We start from the raw sequence: 17900 nt of genomic DNA on the forward strand, positions 1-17900 counted from the left end.
TTCAAATGAGTAACTCTGTATGGAAGCTGGGTGTAGAACAATGTCTTAAGTGTTACTGACGCAATTATACTCTTGCTAATGGGTATATTTTTGTTTAGTATTAATGTAAAAATCCAAATGAATTCAGTGTTATCCAACCTTAGTAGTGTAGTTCTTAACGCGTTGGATTTTGGATCTGAAGGTTGGTGGTTCGAGTCGAAGACAAATCATACAGCTAATCGAAGTTGTATTAAGTGGGGGACGATATTTGTGACAAGCATTTAAGTATGCTTAACACAATTGAAATTCCTTTTCTTTCGTCTTATTCCTGCGCCCTTCTCTCCTTTGTTTATGTTTTCGGTTCGCCTAACGCCCTTCCCTTCTTTGTTTGTGCTTTCAGTTTGGCAGTGATCTAGAGCTACTCGGAGTGGCTAGGAGGCCCAGGGGTCGTGGTTCGTGACATGGGACCGCACAGTCACCATGCCACAGCTTCGCACCGTGGCCCCAGCTCGCTGTTCCTGTTGAGCGAAACCAACACGGTGCGCCAGTACACCAGGTGAGTAATACGGTGCGCCAGTACACGAGGTGAGTAATAACACGATGCGCCAGTACACCAGGTGAGTTATAACACGATGCGCCAGTACACCAGGTGAGTTATAACACGGTGCACCAGTACACCAGGTGAGTTATAACACGGTGCGCCAGTACACCAGGTGAGTTATAACATCGTTCGCCAGTACACCAGGTGAGTTATAACACGAAAACACTTTTATTTTTTGATACAGTGCAACGCGTCGCAACATTGCGCAACGTTTCTCACTCAATATCCCTCGTTTTGTTCCAGATTCATAATAGAGTGGCCCCCATTCGAATATGCTGTGTTGTTGACCACCTACTGTATTCACGATTCATAGATGCATATTTGCATAAGCTAAAACTTTTGGATCAAGCATTGGATTCACGTGTTAACAAATTTAGATTATTTTCTAGTTGTATTTCCATTTTTTTCTAGCCCCATTGTTTTGTTGGTTAGCGTATTTTCTAGCGTCCCTGACTTGAATTTCACAGGTTTATTACCCAGATCCCACAAACCACCTTAGACATGGATCTAAGAACATTGAGAGCTATAAGGGTATTGCGTCCTCTGAAATTAGTATCTGGCATTCCAAGTAAGCATTTTGACTTTTTCCTAGATTACAAGTAGAATAGATTGGTTTTAGAAGGCCCGAAAGCACGGATTCCATTTCACTAAACTGGCGATTTGGAGACCGCAGTTTCGGGCTCTAGTATTTTAGATTGTCAAACAACTGTCACGTTACAAGTAGAATAGATTGGTTTTAGAAGGCTCGAAAGCACGGATTCCATTTCACTAAACTGGCGATTTGGAGACCGCAGTTTCGGGCTCTAGTATTTTAGATTGTCAAACAACTGTCACAGGTGTTTATTTTTGTTATTATTGATTAACCTCACACATAAAATATTCTTGATTACTATCACCATCAGATTGAAACCACAAAACTAAACTCCTCTCTTGTTATTATTGATTAACCTCACACATAAAATATTCTTGATTACTATCACCATCAGATTGAAACCACAAAACTAAACTCCTCTCTTTCTCTCCCTTCTTTCCATGTATAATAAGCAAGTTCATGTGTGTTCTTTATCCCTGTTCCTGTATAATTACATCCATATCTAACTCTCTTCTAAGTGTTTCTCTTTATGGTTTCTCTCCCCGATCTTCGTCTCTTTATAACTCTATCGTCCTTGAGTCTTATTCCCTTGTATCCTTCTCCCCTCCCGTTTTCTTTCTTAGTTTTATCATCGTCTGTCTCTATTTCGCTGTGAATATACAAGACCTTGGTTAGACTGCGGTGGTAAAGGGACTTTTCAGTCCTATCTTGGTTGTATGAACAACGTGCTTTACTTATTTTAATCATGATATATTATTCCTGTGGCAGTTGGGATCTAGTTTTAATGACTTTGTAGTTACGTAGAGTTTTTTCTTAGTTTTGTAGCACTCTAGATTTAAAATAACTATTTGGGAACTGCGTAAAAAGACACTGTTAGAGAGAGTTCTGAAATAATTATTGAAGTTTCATTTTGGTTCTTGGTTGAACCAATCAATTATTTTGGTATTCCATACATTGCCCTCAATCTTATATTATGGTGTGCTTAAATTACCCAGTTGGAAAGAGGTGTAAACTGATGCTCATTTAAAATTCATTACGAATCGATTCCCGAACTTTTTTGTAAAATCCAAGTCAATCATTTGAACTTTGGCTGACGTATAACTGATACAATGTTTTCTGAATAACCTCTATAAACTTATCTCAGACTATGCCTCTTTCTTTAATCTAGGTTGTTCTTTGAAATGTAATGACTTTGTAGTTACGTAGAGTTTTTTCTTAGTTCTGTAGCACTCTAGATTTAAAATAACTATTTGGGAACTGCGTAAAAAGACACTGTTAGAGAGAGTTCTGAAATAATTATTGAAGTTTCAGAGAAAAACGCGGAGAGAAACAGAGAAGAAAAATCATATCATTGAAATTGGTGGAGATGCCAAAATTCAAATATTCCACTGATGTTTTCTCAGGGTCTATTAGAGTGAATAGCATTTCAACGGGGGAAAAATCCGAATGTTTATTAGAGGATGTGCCAAAACTCTAAAAAAGGTTGACTGTAAAGAGAATTTTATTAGTGGAGACGCCAAATTTCCCAGGCCAAAGATGATGGAAATAATAACCTACATAAATTGATTTTCATAAACAGTAAAACAGAAACTAATAAAATTATAAATAAATGCGATTCCTATTTATCATGAATCCTGTCAGAATGACTTCAAGAAATCAAAGGTAAGGAACACGAATGATTAGGTTTATCTTGAGAGGCAGTTGCATTAGCGTCACTATTTCACGTTTTATCTGAAGATGCTTTACAAGAAGACGAAAGGAGAGGGGGGCTTAAACTGAGATCCTGTTTGGTGTGAATTATAGCTGGCTAGAAGGGGAAAATTCTTTTCCAATCCATATATCAAACTTGAACAGGTAAAACGTAAACTAATGAAGACTCAAAATATTGATAGCTTTCTCAAGATCTCAAGCTACATTTACGTCTTATCTAACTCTGTAACTTTGTCCGTAACAACAATATTCGATCTTGTAACAATCTCCGTGTTAGGTAGGTACAATTTAATAGTAATAACTTAATGTACATAATACTAACCAATAATCCCCCAATTCTGAGTATAACCCCTATATTTGTGTACTTTAATTTGGCTTTATCAGAGGCTCCTATAGCCAGCAGGCATTTATATTTGAACAATACGAATGAATAGTTTGTCCACAGGCAAGAATTTTCGGGTCTTGGTGATTTCAACCAAGTCGGATAAAGAAGGAATAGAACGGCCCTATCTACTATCTATGTAATTTCATAAAGAAAATTGCCATATTGCCAGAAATAACTGACAATATTTATTGTACTCGGATATCTCTAACTTTACAAGATGCCAAATTTTTGCTTAATGTGCATTTTTTTTTCTTCCAGAGAATTAAAGAAGGGACAGAAAATAAAGCCCAATGTAAAACAGTGTAGGTATGTTCTACATTGGGATGTAGTGCAAATAAAAATTAATGAAATAATTTCACGTAAAGAAGTAAGACCATTATTTTATTTATGTCAGCAGTTGATTCATAATTCACAATTTTAGCTGATTAATAAAATAAGTACGAGTAATAGGTACCTAGTAAAAAATCAATAAATGAGCTCAGGCCCATGCTTTCTCATCCTCCCTGTATGACAAGATGGCAGAGATGAGTAGATGGTACATAATATAGGCACTTCACATTATTTCCAGATTAGAATAGAACACTCTCTCATCGACGACTAAGATATAGATGTCGTCGCAAAAGCTTTTCAGTCTAATCTAGGTTAAGATTGTTAAACTTGAAGCCAGTCTGTCCGCTGTCAGCATTTACAGTCGTATCGTTCTAGCCAGACCCGTAGTTAAGGTTTGAAGTCCTCCTAATAGAACAGAAAAATGTTCATCACCAAATTTTGTAAAATTTCTATGATGAGCACCTAAATTCCCTTTTAGGGTGAGCTATTCATTTCTAACGAAAGTCACAACTTTGGGTCGGGGTTGTGTTTTTTCAAAGGAGAATAGAAAAAGAGTTGAAGCTAATAAGCTTAACCTTAATTATATCTCATACACAAACATTTTCAATGTTTAATGAGATTTTAAACAAGGATTAGGTAGGTACCGTTAGGATCAACCGATTACGAGCATTTTCTTGGTAAAATTTCCATGATGAGTACCTGAATTCCCTTTAAGGGTGGGCTATTCATTTCTAACGAAAGTCACAACTTTGTGTCGGGGTTGTGTTTTTTCAAAGGAGATTAGAAAAAGAGTTGAAGCTAAGCTTAACCTTAATTATACCTTATACACAAACATTTTCAATGTTTAATGAGATTTTAAACAAGGATTAGGTAGGTACCGTTAGGATCAACCGATTACGAGCATTTTCTTAAGAAAGAAATCCAAGTCATTTTTCTCAAGATGAAACAGCATTTTTTCGTTCAGGAGATAATTTTGAAACCCGACTCTGTTTTCTGCTCACAGTAGACAGAAACACAGTGTTTACATACAACATTGATATTTTTCGTATTCCTTATGATCGCTTTTTCATTGCAACAATATTCTGTAATGACTGCATTGGAAATAAAAATAAATTTCATTATTACCATGTTTTATTTCTTTCTGTATTGGGCGAAGTGGAAGAATAAGAGAAAATAATAGAACATGTGGAAAAGCTTGAAGAAAGGTAAAAGAAGGCGTATTTCTCCAAGGATTTAGCACTTTTGTTTCCTATTTTGAAATAACAAGGTCCTTTAATGTTCTCTTAGCAATGGCTGATCGTTCTTCTTTGCATACACTACTCCCTACTCCCTAATGTATCTTAGTCGTGTAAAATCGTCCTAGCCCTGTGTTTCGTCCCCGTTTCTACGAAGTGGAAGAATAAGAGAAAATAATAGAACATGTGGAAAAGCTTGAAGAAAGGTAAAAGAAGGCGTATTTCTCCAAGGATTTAGCACAGGGTGTGTAGAAACACATTCAACCCAGGACCGTATTCGCCCCCCCCATCGAGCTCCATTTTTCTCCTTTATTGTACGTCAGACTCCGAAAAATTGAGTTCGAGGGGGCCACCACACCTTTGAGCTTCATTTTTCTCCTGTACTGTAGGTCAGACTGTAGAAAATTTGGAGTTGGAGCATCCCCCCCCCGTCCATTAGTGTTTGGACCCTCGGGCCCCCCCTTGGCAAAATCCCTGGATACGGCGTAATAGCCTCTCTGGAGAAATAGCAGGCCTATAAAAAATATAGACACGTTTCTTCCATCTAATAATATACAACAGATAATGTGTTTACTTGAGAGTAGTTAGGCCGGGAAACTAAGTCAGTATTTTTCCATTTTAAACTGAACATCTCAGGTCGCTATTTTCACGGAAATCACCTTGAGACGATTAGAAAACAATCGATCAAACGAATATGGAGAGAAAATAATTAAAGGAAATAATGATAACAGTATTATAAAATTAAAATGGGGAACATCAATCTGTCATGAAAAATATCGACAAAATTCTTACAGAATGCTATCAGCACCACTTGTAATTTTAGACTCTCTCTAACTTGTCTTGATAATGTCCCCAAAGTAGTTACTTTCTTCAGAAGGTTCCTTAGAGGTTCTCTTTTGGATATTTAGGTACCCTTGTGAACTACCGAGCTTTCAATGTCCAGGTAAGTACTTCATTTCTCACTTGTAAAATCTGACGACAAGGAACGTCAAGAATTATGTATTTGAATTTCTGATCAGAAATACCATCTATTGCGTAAAACACAGAAAAAGAGGTAGATATTTAGGTACCCTTGTGAACTACCGAGCTTTCAATGTACAGGTAAGTACTTCATTTCTCACTTGTAAATCTGACGACAAGGAACGTCAAGAATTATGTATTTGAATTTCTGATCAGAAATACCATCTATTGCGTAAAACACAGAAAAAGAGGTCGCAATGGTTTTGAAGGACGAAAAACTTCAAAGCGCCCAAAGTGAATAGCGGAACTATCCTTATTAAATAATTAAGAGAACATCTGAATACCTTTCGGAAGTGCTGGAACTATCAAGTTAACAGTACATTGTTATTGAAGGGTTAATATCATATTTTTAAAGCTGTGCTCACCTCGTCAATCGATTGTCGATCGACGTCGACTGAAATCATACACTGCCTTGACAACATAGATTCGCCTCTTAACCTCGTCGATTAACCAACGATCGACAAGGTCGACTATGTGTGGACAGAGCTTAATATGTACTTAAGACCAGCAGGACTAACCGATTTAACCCTTATTTCCCCTTCAGGTCTACAAGTGGTGCTCAAATCCATCATCAAAGCTATGGCACCCTTGCTCCAGATCGGGTTGCTCGTGTTATTTGCCACCGGAAGTGCTGGAACTATCAAGTTAACAGTACATTGTTATTGAAGGGTTAATATCATATTTTTAAAGCTGTGCTCATCTCGTCAATCGATTGTCGATCGACGTCGACTGAAATCATACACTGTCTCGACAACATAGATTCACCTCTTCACCTCGTCTATTAACCAATGATCGACAAGGTCGACTATGTGTGGACAGTGAACACAGCTTAATATGTACTTAAAACCAGCAGGACTAACCGATTTAACCCCTATCTCCCCTTCAGGTCTACAAGTGGTGCTCAAATCCATCATCAAAGCTATGGCACCCTTGCTCCAGATCGGGTTGCTCGTGTTATTTGCCATCGTGATATTCGCCATCATAGGCTTGGAATTCTACGCAGGGGTGTTGCATAAAACGTGCTACAGTCTGGAAGATGTGAGGAAAATCATTCCCGAGGGAGAAGTGCCTACGCCTTGCCATAGCGACACCGAAACGCCGATCAGTGCTATACCATTAGGTAAAGAAGAATTTTATATTAGTTAGAATGGGTTTCACGAACCTTCTTTTTAGCCCTTAAGAGCCTGTTAGCTTATCACTCCTGCTAGGCCTATGCTAATCAAATGGAACTTAACAGGCTTCTAGAGGCTGAAATAGGTAGTATTGGTAAAACCGACCTTTAGGTAAAGAAGAATTTTATATCACTTGGTAAAGTAGAATTTTATTTTATATACTTAAGGGTAAGTCTATGTTGTTATTGTTGTTGTTGTAGCGGCTTCAGCTGTAGCCGAATGGTGCTGGCAGAATAAAGAAAGGATGTCTCTTTTTTTCTGCCATACACCGGGGGATAGTCTCTAGCCATTGATAATTGGCTCGTCCTGAACCGCAGTCAACCATAGTGAGAACTTGTGCTTATTCTTTAAAAGCAGAGAGAACTACGATTCGCAAATCGCGAGATAGTCATCCCTAATTCTAGTAATGAATTTCTGTCTTGTAAGTATCCATTGCAAACCATAACTAAGTCAAACAGTATCCCTAATTCTAATCTCGCTTTTCTCTTCCCTCAGGTGCCTACCAATGTGTTCACACCGTTTCGGCGTGTAGGGAAGAATGGGAGGGTCCCAATTTCGGTATCACCTCATTCGACAACATTGGTTACGCTATGCTCACCGTTTTCCAGTGCATCACCATGGAGGGCTGGACCACCATTTTGTACTGGGTAAGTTCCGAGTAGTCCAGAGGTTGAGGGTTTGATGTGAGAAGATTTAATGAAGGGGCTGAAAAAGCGACGAAATATTTCGTGGACTGCCGTGTGCCCAAGATTTATATTGGTTGAAAGAGAATGTTGGATCGATGCTTCAAAATAAGTAATTGAGTTTGGTACTTCATAGATGGGTGACAGAAACGTATAGAGGTACCTACTTATTCAATTCTCAAGACAAAAGACCTAATAGGTAAAGATCGTTGGCCTCTGGAATGATGTTTACAATTTATAAAAATACGAGATGGTCCATTTAAAGATCTAATCAGGTCGCAGTGACGTAGGGCTTGAATAGCTGATGGCCCTACTTTTACCAATTTTATTTTATTCTATTCTCTCTTGTATTTCAGATGAATGATTCGCTGGGCAACTACTTCAACTGGATCTACTTCGTCCCTCTTATAGTTTTAGGATCATTCTTTATGCTCAATCTAGTTCTTGGTGTGCTTAGCGGGTAAGTTATGAAACACTCTACTATAAATAACAGGAAAAGAAGCAATGATTGAAGAAGTTCTTCCATTTAAACTTGTTCAATGACTAACATGGCTGAACTTCAATGGTTCGGCGAGAACTGGCGTAGTTAACTGGGATCGCTGCTTAATTTGTTTTTAATAACTCTTCATTTTCTTTCAGGTACTGGTCATCTTTGCGCAACCTTGTGATATCCCTTCTCAATTCCATGCGATCCATTATTTCCCTGCAGGAAAAGGACAATACTATAAATATTATCTAGAAGAGTAATCAGTTAATCACTAATCAGAAATACATTTAATTTGATCAGCTGGTTGTTGCAATCGCTAAACCATCCTCACCTAGGTACGTTAAACCTAGGTCGAAAAGATTTAAACAATCTTTTCCGCTCCCCCTTTTCAGACATTCTCACATGACTGGTGAAATTGTCTATGGGAAAATGTGGAATTCCACATTTTTTTCTCGTTGGAAAGGAATCTATTGGTCTCTAAAAGAGTAATTTTCAAAACAGCCAATTTCATCATTCCTCATATTTTCTCCCCAGTGAATTTTCAAAACAGGAAAAGGGCAGTACTATTACCTAGAGTAATCACTACTTCATTACAAATATCTACATTAATTATTTGATCAGCTGGTTTTTAAAACCGCTAAACAATCCAAGGCTCCTTTTTCAGCTAGGATAATTATGTCCAAGTCGAAAAGATTGTTTAAATCTCCCTTTTTAGACATTCTCACATGACTGGTGAAATTGTCTATGACCAAAGCAGTTATTCTACATTATTTTCTCGTTGAAAGGAATCTATTGGTCTCTAAAAGAGTAATTTTCAAAACAGCCAATTTCATCATTCCTCATATTTTCTCCCCAGTGAATTTTCAAACGAGAGAGTTCGCGTGGAAAGGCGCGCGAAATTTCAAAAAGCTCGAACCAAACGCTTATATAGCACTATGTTTAATTCATATTACCAGTGGATTTCGCAAGCAGGTACCTCTTTCAGTAATAACGTAAAGTTCGCAAAGGCCTATAGCAACATAGTCCAGTGACGTCCATCGTAGGTAATTCATTAGACTAGTGACATTTGAGTTAGACTCTATAGAAACTTTAGGTAAATTTTTGGTTCTTTATTTCCCTCCTGTTCCTACTCTTCCTGTTCATCCTCATATTCGCCCTCCTCGGGATGCAGTTGTTCGGAGGACAGTTCAACTTTGCCAACGGGACGCCCCCTACCAACTTCAATACGTTCCCGATAGCATTGCTCACAGTGTTCCAAGTAAGTGGCCTCGGGTTTGAATCTCCGGAGCAGTGCTATAGTCATAGACAAAAATGGACGCGGCACACAAGGGATCAGGAAGAGACCGTCTTGAATCTCCAGAAAGATCAGTGGCCCGTTCTACGAAAGTATGGAGCAATGAAAACCCCTAGTGTAGAAGTTTCAATAATAATAGTTTATAAAAGTGAATTATTATTATTGTAACTTTTACAAATGGAAGTTAGTATTATTGTAACATTACACTTGAAACTTTTACTATCATTATATCATACTTCCATGGAATGAGGCTCAAGTTCATTTACTCTTCGTATTTACCTACACTCTTTGTTCTAGAGGTATCCTCAACTTTGAGAAACAAATTAATATAATATAGATATTTAGATAATAATGTAAAATGACTATAAGAAAGCATTTGATTCCCTCAAGTACTTCATATTTTATTTTCAATATAAATCAGTTTATATTAAAAGACCCAACCAGTCCAACCAGTTTAGATCCTAATCAATCCCTAATTATCCTGTCTTTTTCAGATCCTAACCGGTGAGGACTGGAACGAAGTTATGTACCAGGGTATCAAATCTCAGGGAGGCCACAAAAAGGGCGGAATGATCTACGCCCTCTACTTCATAGTTCTGGTGTTGTTTGGTAACTACACGCTCCTGAATGTGTTCTTGGCTATCGCTGTGGACAACTTGGCGAACGCGCAAGAACTGACGGCGGCTGAAGAAGAACAAGAGGAAGAAGAAAAAGAGGTGAGGAACGAGATCTATATTTAGAGACAGGGAAAAGTCGTGTTAAGCTTACAAAATATTGGAAAAACTATAAATTTATAGATACCCATTTTAAGCTGGCTGTCTTATGGTCTAAAAGGAAGAAATCTTGGTCTAGAAGGCAACTTTTTGCCTTCTAAGCTGTATAGATACTCTAAATTAGGATATATTAGATCATAAGTATGTAAAACTATCCGTCTACTCCCGCAATAGTGTCCATGTTCTAATGGCCATGATTTCTATTTATTTACATTGAAAAACTCCAACTGATTTGCCAATGACCTTTTTTCCAGAAACAACAACAAGAGCTGGAGAAGGAAATGGAGGCTCTACAAATGTCCGGAGACGGGAGTCCTCCCAAGGTGGAGATTTGTGCTCCCTCCCCCTCCGCACCAAGGTCCAGAGGCAAAGATACTCTAAATGTAGGATACGTTAGATCAAAAGTATGTAAAACTATCCGTCTACTCCCGCAATAGTGTTGATGTTTTAATGGCCATGATTTCTATTTATTTACATTGAAAAACTCCAACTGATTTGCCAATGTCCTTTTTTCCAGAAACAACAACAAGAGCTGGAGAAGGAGATGGAGGCTCTACAAATGTCCGGAGACGGGAGTCCTCCCAAGGTGGAGATTTGTGCTCCCTCCCCCTCCGCACCAAGGTCCAGAGGCAAGGGGAAGAGGGGAGCCAAAAAGCACCAGGAGGAAGAAGAAGAGCCAACTGGACCAAAACCTATGCTGCCCTATTCTTCCATGTTCATTCTAACATCCACCAATCCGTAAGTGACTGAGATTGATTTTTGTTTCCTATTTTGAAATAACAAGGTCCTTTAATGTTCTCTTAGCAATGGCTGACCGTTCTTCTTTGCATACACTACTCCCTACTCCCTAATGTATCTTAGTCGTGTAAAATCGTCCTAGCCCTGTGTTTCGTCCCCGTTTCTTTGCTTCGTAGTGAATTTGCTAAGGAAAGAGAAAAGGTGGAGAACCGACAAACGTTTCTCAAGTTGAGAAGAGCTCAGCAGCTAGAGAAAGAGCTGAATGGCTATGTGGAGTGGATTTGTAAGGCTGGTAAGTAACTGAGACTCCATTCACATTTGCTTAACTCCATTCACAAAGCCCACTCCGAGGCTTAGGTGTAGGGGCAAACAGGCCTAAAGGATGGGTTAAGCTTCTACGTATCTACGAACTGAGACATCTTTGTTGAGAAATCTGTCTACACTGAGTCTTAGATGTGTTAGTGTCTTTCATCCAAGGTTTCTGGGGATTATACACGATCCTTTATAAGTTAACACCAGTGTTCACTTGGCAATTATCGCTGTAGAATGGTTACACATCAAAGGCCTATTCCAAGAACGAATCTGTACTCCTGAGATTTCACTCTATTCGTAGAAAAAAAAATGTATCTAGTTTGTCAACATTTTCTGCGGGTGGAGTAAAAAGTGAGGAATGCGAAGTCGTTCTTAGAACAGAGCACAGATTTCTCACCAAGGGTTCGTCGTCGTGTCTGTGTCGACCAAGGACAGTACCTGGGTGTTTGTGTAGGTAGCCAAAGTGGGATGAAATGAAAATGGAATTTTAGATAAGTACTTTTCAGTTGGGAAAAATAGATTGATGTAGGTTGGAAAGGGGCTTCTAGGAAAAAAGGAGCATGCTAGAAGATGGACTTACGTACTTAAATCAAAGGAAAAATAGCATTTAAAAGCATTGGGTAAGCTCTTTTGAAGGACAAAATTTTCACATTTTTCTTGTTAAAAATATTGATAATAATAATATATATTGAGATTTTTTCATCATGATCTATTTTTAGAAAGATTGAAAATTCAGCAAGAAAACCCAGTGTAGGTGCCTCAACAGTTGTCAGGGTGTTTGTAGTTCTTGGAATCATGTAACAAAAATTATTTCTGTATTTGCCCTGTGCTGATAGCTATTTTACTTTGACAATTTCAGAGGAAGTAATCTTGGCGGAAGAGAGAACAACAGAGGAAGAGAGGATGCATATTATAGAAGGTAAATATAAGATGGTTCAAGCCATCATCCTATAATACCAGAAATGGTCTTGTACTGCCTTTTGCATCACTAATATTGCTATAACACAGCACAAAGGTGACAGATCACACTGAAATCAAGCCTGTTAAGTTCGGAGGCCAATACCTGAACACCAAATTTGGTTATGGCCGTGCGTTACACACTTGGACAAATCACTCAAAAATATTTTGATTTCTGTCTCAAAAAGATGATCAATGTTTGAAGAATATTCTATACTGTGCTACGAGCAGACATACGTAGACCTACCTACTTTTACTACAAGTCAAGTCATTTTGAACATACATTGTAAGCCAACTCATTTTGACCATACATTGTAAGCCAACTCATTTTGACCATACGTTACAAGCTAACTCATTTTGACGATTCTTTTACTCTCCTTTTTTCAGCTCGAAAACGTAACGAAAAGAAGAAGAAGTTGAAGAACCTGGGGAAGAGCAAGAGTACAGACACGGAGGAAGAGGCAGAAGAGGAAGAGGATGGCGAAGGAGAGGGAGAAGGATTTGGGAGAGAAGGCTACATGAAATCACGAATGAAAAACAAAGGGGCGTGTGCCCAGTTTTGGCGAAAGGAGAAGAGATTCAGGTGAGTGTGGACCTTTAGATTTCAGTTGAAGCTGAAATAAATCTTCAAGTAAACTGTTTTAATTGAATAGAAAGAAATCCTCTACATGAAGTCACGCATGAAAAACAAAGGGGCGTGTGCCCAGTTTTGGCGAAAGGAGAAGAGATTCAGGCGAGTGTGGACCTTTAGATTTCAGTTGAAGCTGAAATAAATCTTCAAGTAAACTGTTTTAATTGAATAGAAAGAAATCCTCTATATGTAGACACACCTTTACACCGAAAGACTTCTGAGTGATATTCAAAAAATTCACAGATATTTGGAATAGGATAAGGTGAAAGATCTCAAGGATAAATTTGTTAAAGTGCGTCCAAACATAGTCGACCGGCCGTCAATCGAAGTCGATCCACATCGATTCAAAATACATTCACATCGATCGACGGCTGTGGACTATATGTGGACACACCTTTACACCGAAAGACTTCTGAGTGATATTCAAAAAATTCACAGATATTTGGAATAGGATAAGGTGAAAGATCTCAAGGATAAATTGACTTCTGGCTAATCTCGTCTCGGTCCACTATTTTGTGCGTTACATTTTCATCAAAATAAATAACTTCATCCAAATAATAATTCCATTTTATTTTCCAGATTCTGGATTCGCCACACAGTGAAGACGCAAACATTCTACTGGTTTGTTATCGTGCTTGTGTTCTTCAACACGCTGTGTGTAGCCGTGGCCCATAATGGTCAGCCCAAATGGTTGGATAATTTTTTATGTGAGTATTCTAATGGAAATATCAGTGCGGCCTTTCATAGACGGATCGGTAGTTCATGAACGAAATAAATTCTTGTGAGTTGGCTAAGGTTAATTCATAACTGGGAGGAGGTGCAATTTAAATACCTGCATCTGAAGAAATTGAATCAGAGGAAGAACATACGAGACCTTGTTTAAGGTCTGTCCACACATAGTCGACCGGCCGTTGCGTCGCGTCGATCGATGTCGACTTAACCGTCTACACTGCTTCGACAACATAGATTCACCTCGTTTAAATACCTGCATCTGAAGAAATTGAATCAGAGGAAGAACATACGAGACCTTGTTTAAGGTGTGTCCACACATAGTCGACCGGCCGTTGCGTCGCGTCGATCGATGTCGACTTAACCGTCTACACTGCTTCGACAACATAGATTCACCTCGTCGATCGACTATGTGTGGAGACAGCTTTAGACTGCTGTGCTGTAAAGGGGACTTTTCAAGCCTATTCTGGCAGGATAAACAAGTTCCATTCTGTTCTAAGAACAAATTCAAGTAAATTAATTCACTAATTTGGACACATCTTTAGACTGCTGTGCAGTAAAGGGGACTTTTCAAGCCTATTCTGGCAGGATAAACAAGTTCCATTCTGTTCTAAGAACAAATTCAAGTAAATTAATTCACTAATGTTCATGCCTGTGGTAAGTTGAATAGAATAGAATGTACCTCGTTTGTCCTGCTCGAAAGTTCCTTTACCCCAGCAGTCTAAACAAGGTCTCCTGTTATATAAATTTTGGAAACGGGATACCATATCATGTACTAATTAATACTAAAAATAAGAAGAAGGTCTTCTGTATTTTATGGTCTGTAAATGATTTTGGTCGCGTAATACGAGTATACTTTGACTTGCCTAGTATTTTGATCCATTCGTCGCTTGTTTCTCACAGGTTCAGGATAGAGAGTGGAGGCTACGCTGTTTCCACTACGACAATGTGGCTGTTGCCATGCTCACATTGTTTGCTGTACAGACGGGCGAAGGATGGCCTCAGTAAGTAATAGTATTAAGGTGTGTCCACACAAAGTTGACGGCCGTCGATCGATGTGAATCGACGACGTCGATCGACGGCCGGTCGACAATGTTTGGATACATCTTTATGGTTCAACCTCATTAAGTGTCTAGGATTTTGACGAAGCCTCAATAAGTAGATTCACTAATCATGATCTCTCTCTGTTTCAGACTACGCTGAGTTTGCGTTTCTGGGTCTCTTTATGCTGGAAATGTTCATCAAAATGTACGCCTTAGGCCCTCGCATTTATTTCGATTCGGCTTTCAATCGGTTTGACTTCTTCGTGGTGTGCGGATCGATATTCGAAGTGATCTGGTCTGAAGTCAAATCTGGATCGTTTGGGCTGTCTGTGTTGCGAGCTCTCAGGCTGCTGAGGATCTTCAAAGTTACAAAGTAAGTGTGAAAGATAGTGAATGGTTTCAAAAGACACTTTTGACAGACCAAGTGATTTACAATTAATACGCTTGATTTAGTGCCGTTTTTAGGTATTTTATTTTACGGGTACCAAGTAAGCGAATGATAGGTCTTCTACAGATGAAGCAATGATGGAAGATTAAAGCAATGATTAAAAGATACTTTTGACAGACCAAGTGATTTACAATTAATACGCTTGATTTAGTGCCTTTTTTAGGTATTTTATTTTACGGGTACCAAGTAAGCGAATGATAGGTCTTCTACAGATGAAGCAATGATGGAAGATTAAAGCAATGATTGAAGAAGTTCTTCCATTTAAACTTGTTCAATGACTAACATGGCTGAACTTCAATGGTTCGGCGAGAACTGGCGTAGTTAACTGGGACCGCTGCTTAATTTGTTTTTGATAACTCTTCATTTTCTTTCAGGTACTGGTCATCTTTGCGCAACCTTGTGATATCCCTTCTCAATTCCATGCGATCCATTATTTCCCTCAATAAGTAGGGGATTAGTAAGTAAGGTGGGGCATATATTAGATGCACGTAAATTATATTAATCTATACTAACAAGTAGTAAGTAAGTACTTACTAACATTCGAAAAAAAAAAAAATATTGGAAAATAATTTTACAAGAATTTTGTTCTAAATTCTGTCGTGGTTCAGCCTCAGTGACTAATAATATCAGTGGTTTCGATCGCTGTGAAATCAGAACATAATATTTTGTAGTGGATTTGCATTCTGTCTTCTGTCTTTACATGCATTTTTTTCTTCTCGTTTTTCAGGGTTCTACAAAACTCAATGGCAGCAACATATGAAGATATGGGTCCAATCACTAACTTCCGTATAGAAATGTCTATCTTTTACATAATTTACTTTGTAGTGTTTCCTTTTTTCTTTGTTAATATTTTCGTGGCCTTGATCATCATCACGTTCCAAGAGCAAGGAGAAGCTGAGCTTCAAGACGGAGAGATCGATAAGAATCAGGTAAGAGGGAGAATAGAAATGGAGGTAGAATAGAATAGATTTGTATAACAACACCATAAATACAAAATCACCAAAATGAAATAGCTATAATAATAATAATGGAGTAGACCTAAAATTTCACATTATCAAACAGCCTCTCTAGACAAGATTACTTGGCCCGTCCCGAACTGCAGTCAACCATCATGAGGACCGGTGCTTTTCCTTTGAAGCATGAAGCCTTTGTAACCTTCAGCTATCAGTTGTTTTATTTGCTTTCGTTTTGTTCACAGAAATCGTGCATCGACTTCGTGATAGGGGCTAGACCTCTGGAGCGTTATATGCCCAAACAGAGTAAAGCCCTCAAACATTTCATCTGGAGGATAGTCGTGTCGGATTATTTCGAATATTTTATCATGATGTTGATCGTGTGTAATACCGTCCTACTTATGATGAAGGTGAGTAGTCCGAGGAAAAGTAGATGGGATATAATGGTATTGGGAAGTCTTCAAAACCGGCCTTCTTCTGGGTTTCAAGGTTGCATACTTTTCTGAAATATGCAGTACCTATATGCTCTCCAAAAACGGTGATAGCTTCTATAGCTCGTGTTTTCTATTTCAGATCCTAAATATGTACGTTACAAATATGCGTCCTTCTTTGAATGTAAATGGATAATAATATAAACGAACCTATCTATTTGAAAAAGAAGAGGGTTGGTTTTGAAACTTTAGGACCCATCCCGGGAGAAGTACAAAAAATGGTTAAAAAATATTTCTTCAAATGCACGAATATTGATTATTTTTTTAATTAAAATTTAAAACTAAATACTTAAAAGATCCAATTGAAAACAAAACTGAACCAAAGTGTGAAGAAAATTCGGAATAGATTTGGGTTTTTACATTTACCTAATTCGGAGGATTTGCTAAAGTTCTAATCCACTAATCTATAAGGAAGAGATTAAACTTCTAAAGGTTGTTCAGTTAATACAAAAACTGCAAAAATAATATCTTTTCAATCCTGAATTTTGGCAAAATTGTATTCAGTTCTTTATTTTCTAAAATATTATTGTAAGTATTTCTGACTCATAGTTCCTTTAGCAGGAGGTTCCATTCAATCTGAACTCAAAATTTTAGTAGATAAAAATCAAGGCAGTTAACATGTAGCGTAGTTTTCAGTTTTCTAAATTATATGTATTTTATTTCAGATTTCAATCAATACAAATCAGGAGAATGCAAAATGTCTGCAATATTTGGACTGAATGATTATTTATTTGTGAACTTTCAGATTTTCAGCCTCCGGAAATATATTAATCACATTACTATACAACCTAACGCACTCACTCACTTTTATGTGTAATAATGTTACCAGTTTATCTGATTTCAGGCTCCGTATTAGTATCATATTCCGCCTTAAGTGGTTCTTCTTGTATTTTTCTTAATTTCTTTCTTATTGTATTGTGAATGCAAGCAGTAGAGAAATTCAAAGTTGCTAGGATTGATTAACATCCATATTTATGAACAAAATATGGACACTCAAGTACGCATCAATTTCAAACATCTATTGGCTAAAATTGACTTCAGTCTGACTTAAGAGCGGGTGTAAGACAAGTATTATACAATACAAAAACTATTAGGATTGATTAACATCAGGATTGATTAACATCCATATTTATGAACAAAATACGGACACTCAAGTACGATTTAAACATCAATTTCAAACATCTATTGGCTAAAATTGACTTCAGTCTGACTTAAGAGCGGGTGTAAGACAAGTATTATACAATACAAAAACTAGTAAGGAAGCACATTACCTACAACAGAAATTAATCTTTCTCTTTCAAAAGTATTATACGAGTATTAGTGCTTTATTTAGACTG

General features: G+C 37.8%; 1 protein-coding gene across 1 annotated transcript in view; it reads left to right on the forward strand.

Moving 5' to 3' along the window:
• Window positions 1-17900, forward strand: part of LOC103506540 (voltage-dependent calcium channel type A subunit alpha-1) — a 78473-nt gene that overhangs the window by 25389 nt on the left and 35184 nt on the right. Inside the window, exons 5-17 of the mRNA XM_026821569.1 lie at window positions 1048-1148; window positions 6739-6972; window positions 7520-7671; window positions 8064-8167; window positions 11176-11291; window positions 12171-12230; window positions 12656-12851; window positions 13479-13606; window positions 14822-15044; window positions 15494-15565; window positions 15847-16048; window positions 16318-16482; window positions 17408-17412. Of these exons, the coding sequence (XP_026677370.1) occupies window positions 1048-1148; window positions 6739-6972; window positions 7520-7671; window positions 8064-8167; window positions 11176-11291; window positions 12171-12230; window positions 12656-12851; window positions 13479-13606; window positions 14822-15044; window positions 15494-15565; window positions 15847-16048; window positions 16318-16482; window positions 17408-17412 (1758 nt within the window). The remainder of the gene's footprint in view (window positions 1-1047; window positions 1149-6738; window positions 6973-7519; window positions 7672-8063; window positions 8168-11175; window positions 11292-12170; window positions 12231-12655; window positions 12852-13478; window positions 13607-14821; window positions 15045-15493; window positions 15566-15846; window positions 16049-16317; window positions 16483-17407; window positions 17413-17900) is intronic.

Source organism: Diaphorina citri, unplaced genomic scaffold (genome assembly GCF_000475195.1).
Source record: "Diaphorina citri unplaced genomic scaffold, Diaci psyllid genome assembly version 1.1 scaffold244, whole genome shotgun sequence".
In the NCBI taxonomy this organism is placed as follows: domain Eukaryota; kingdom Metazoa; phylum Arthropoda; class Insecta; order Hemiptera; family Psyllidae; genus Diaphorina; species Diaphorina citri.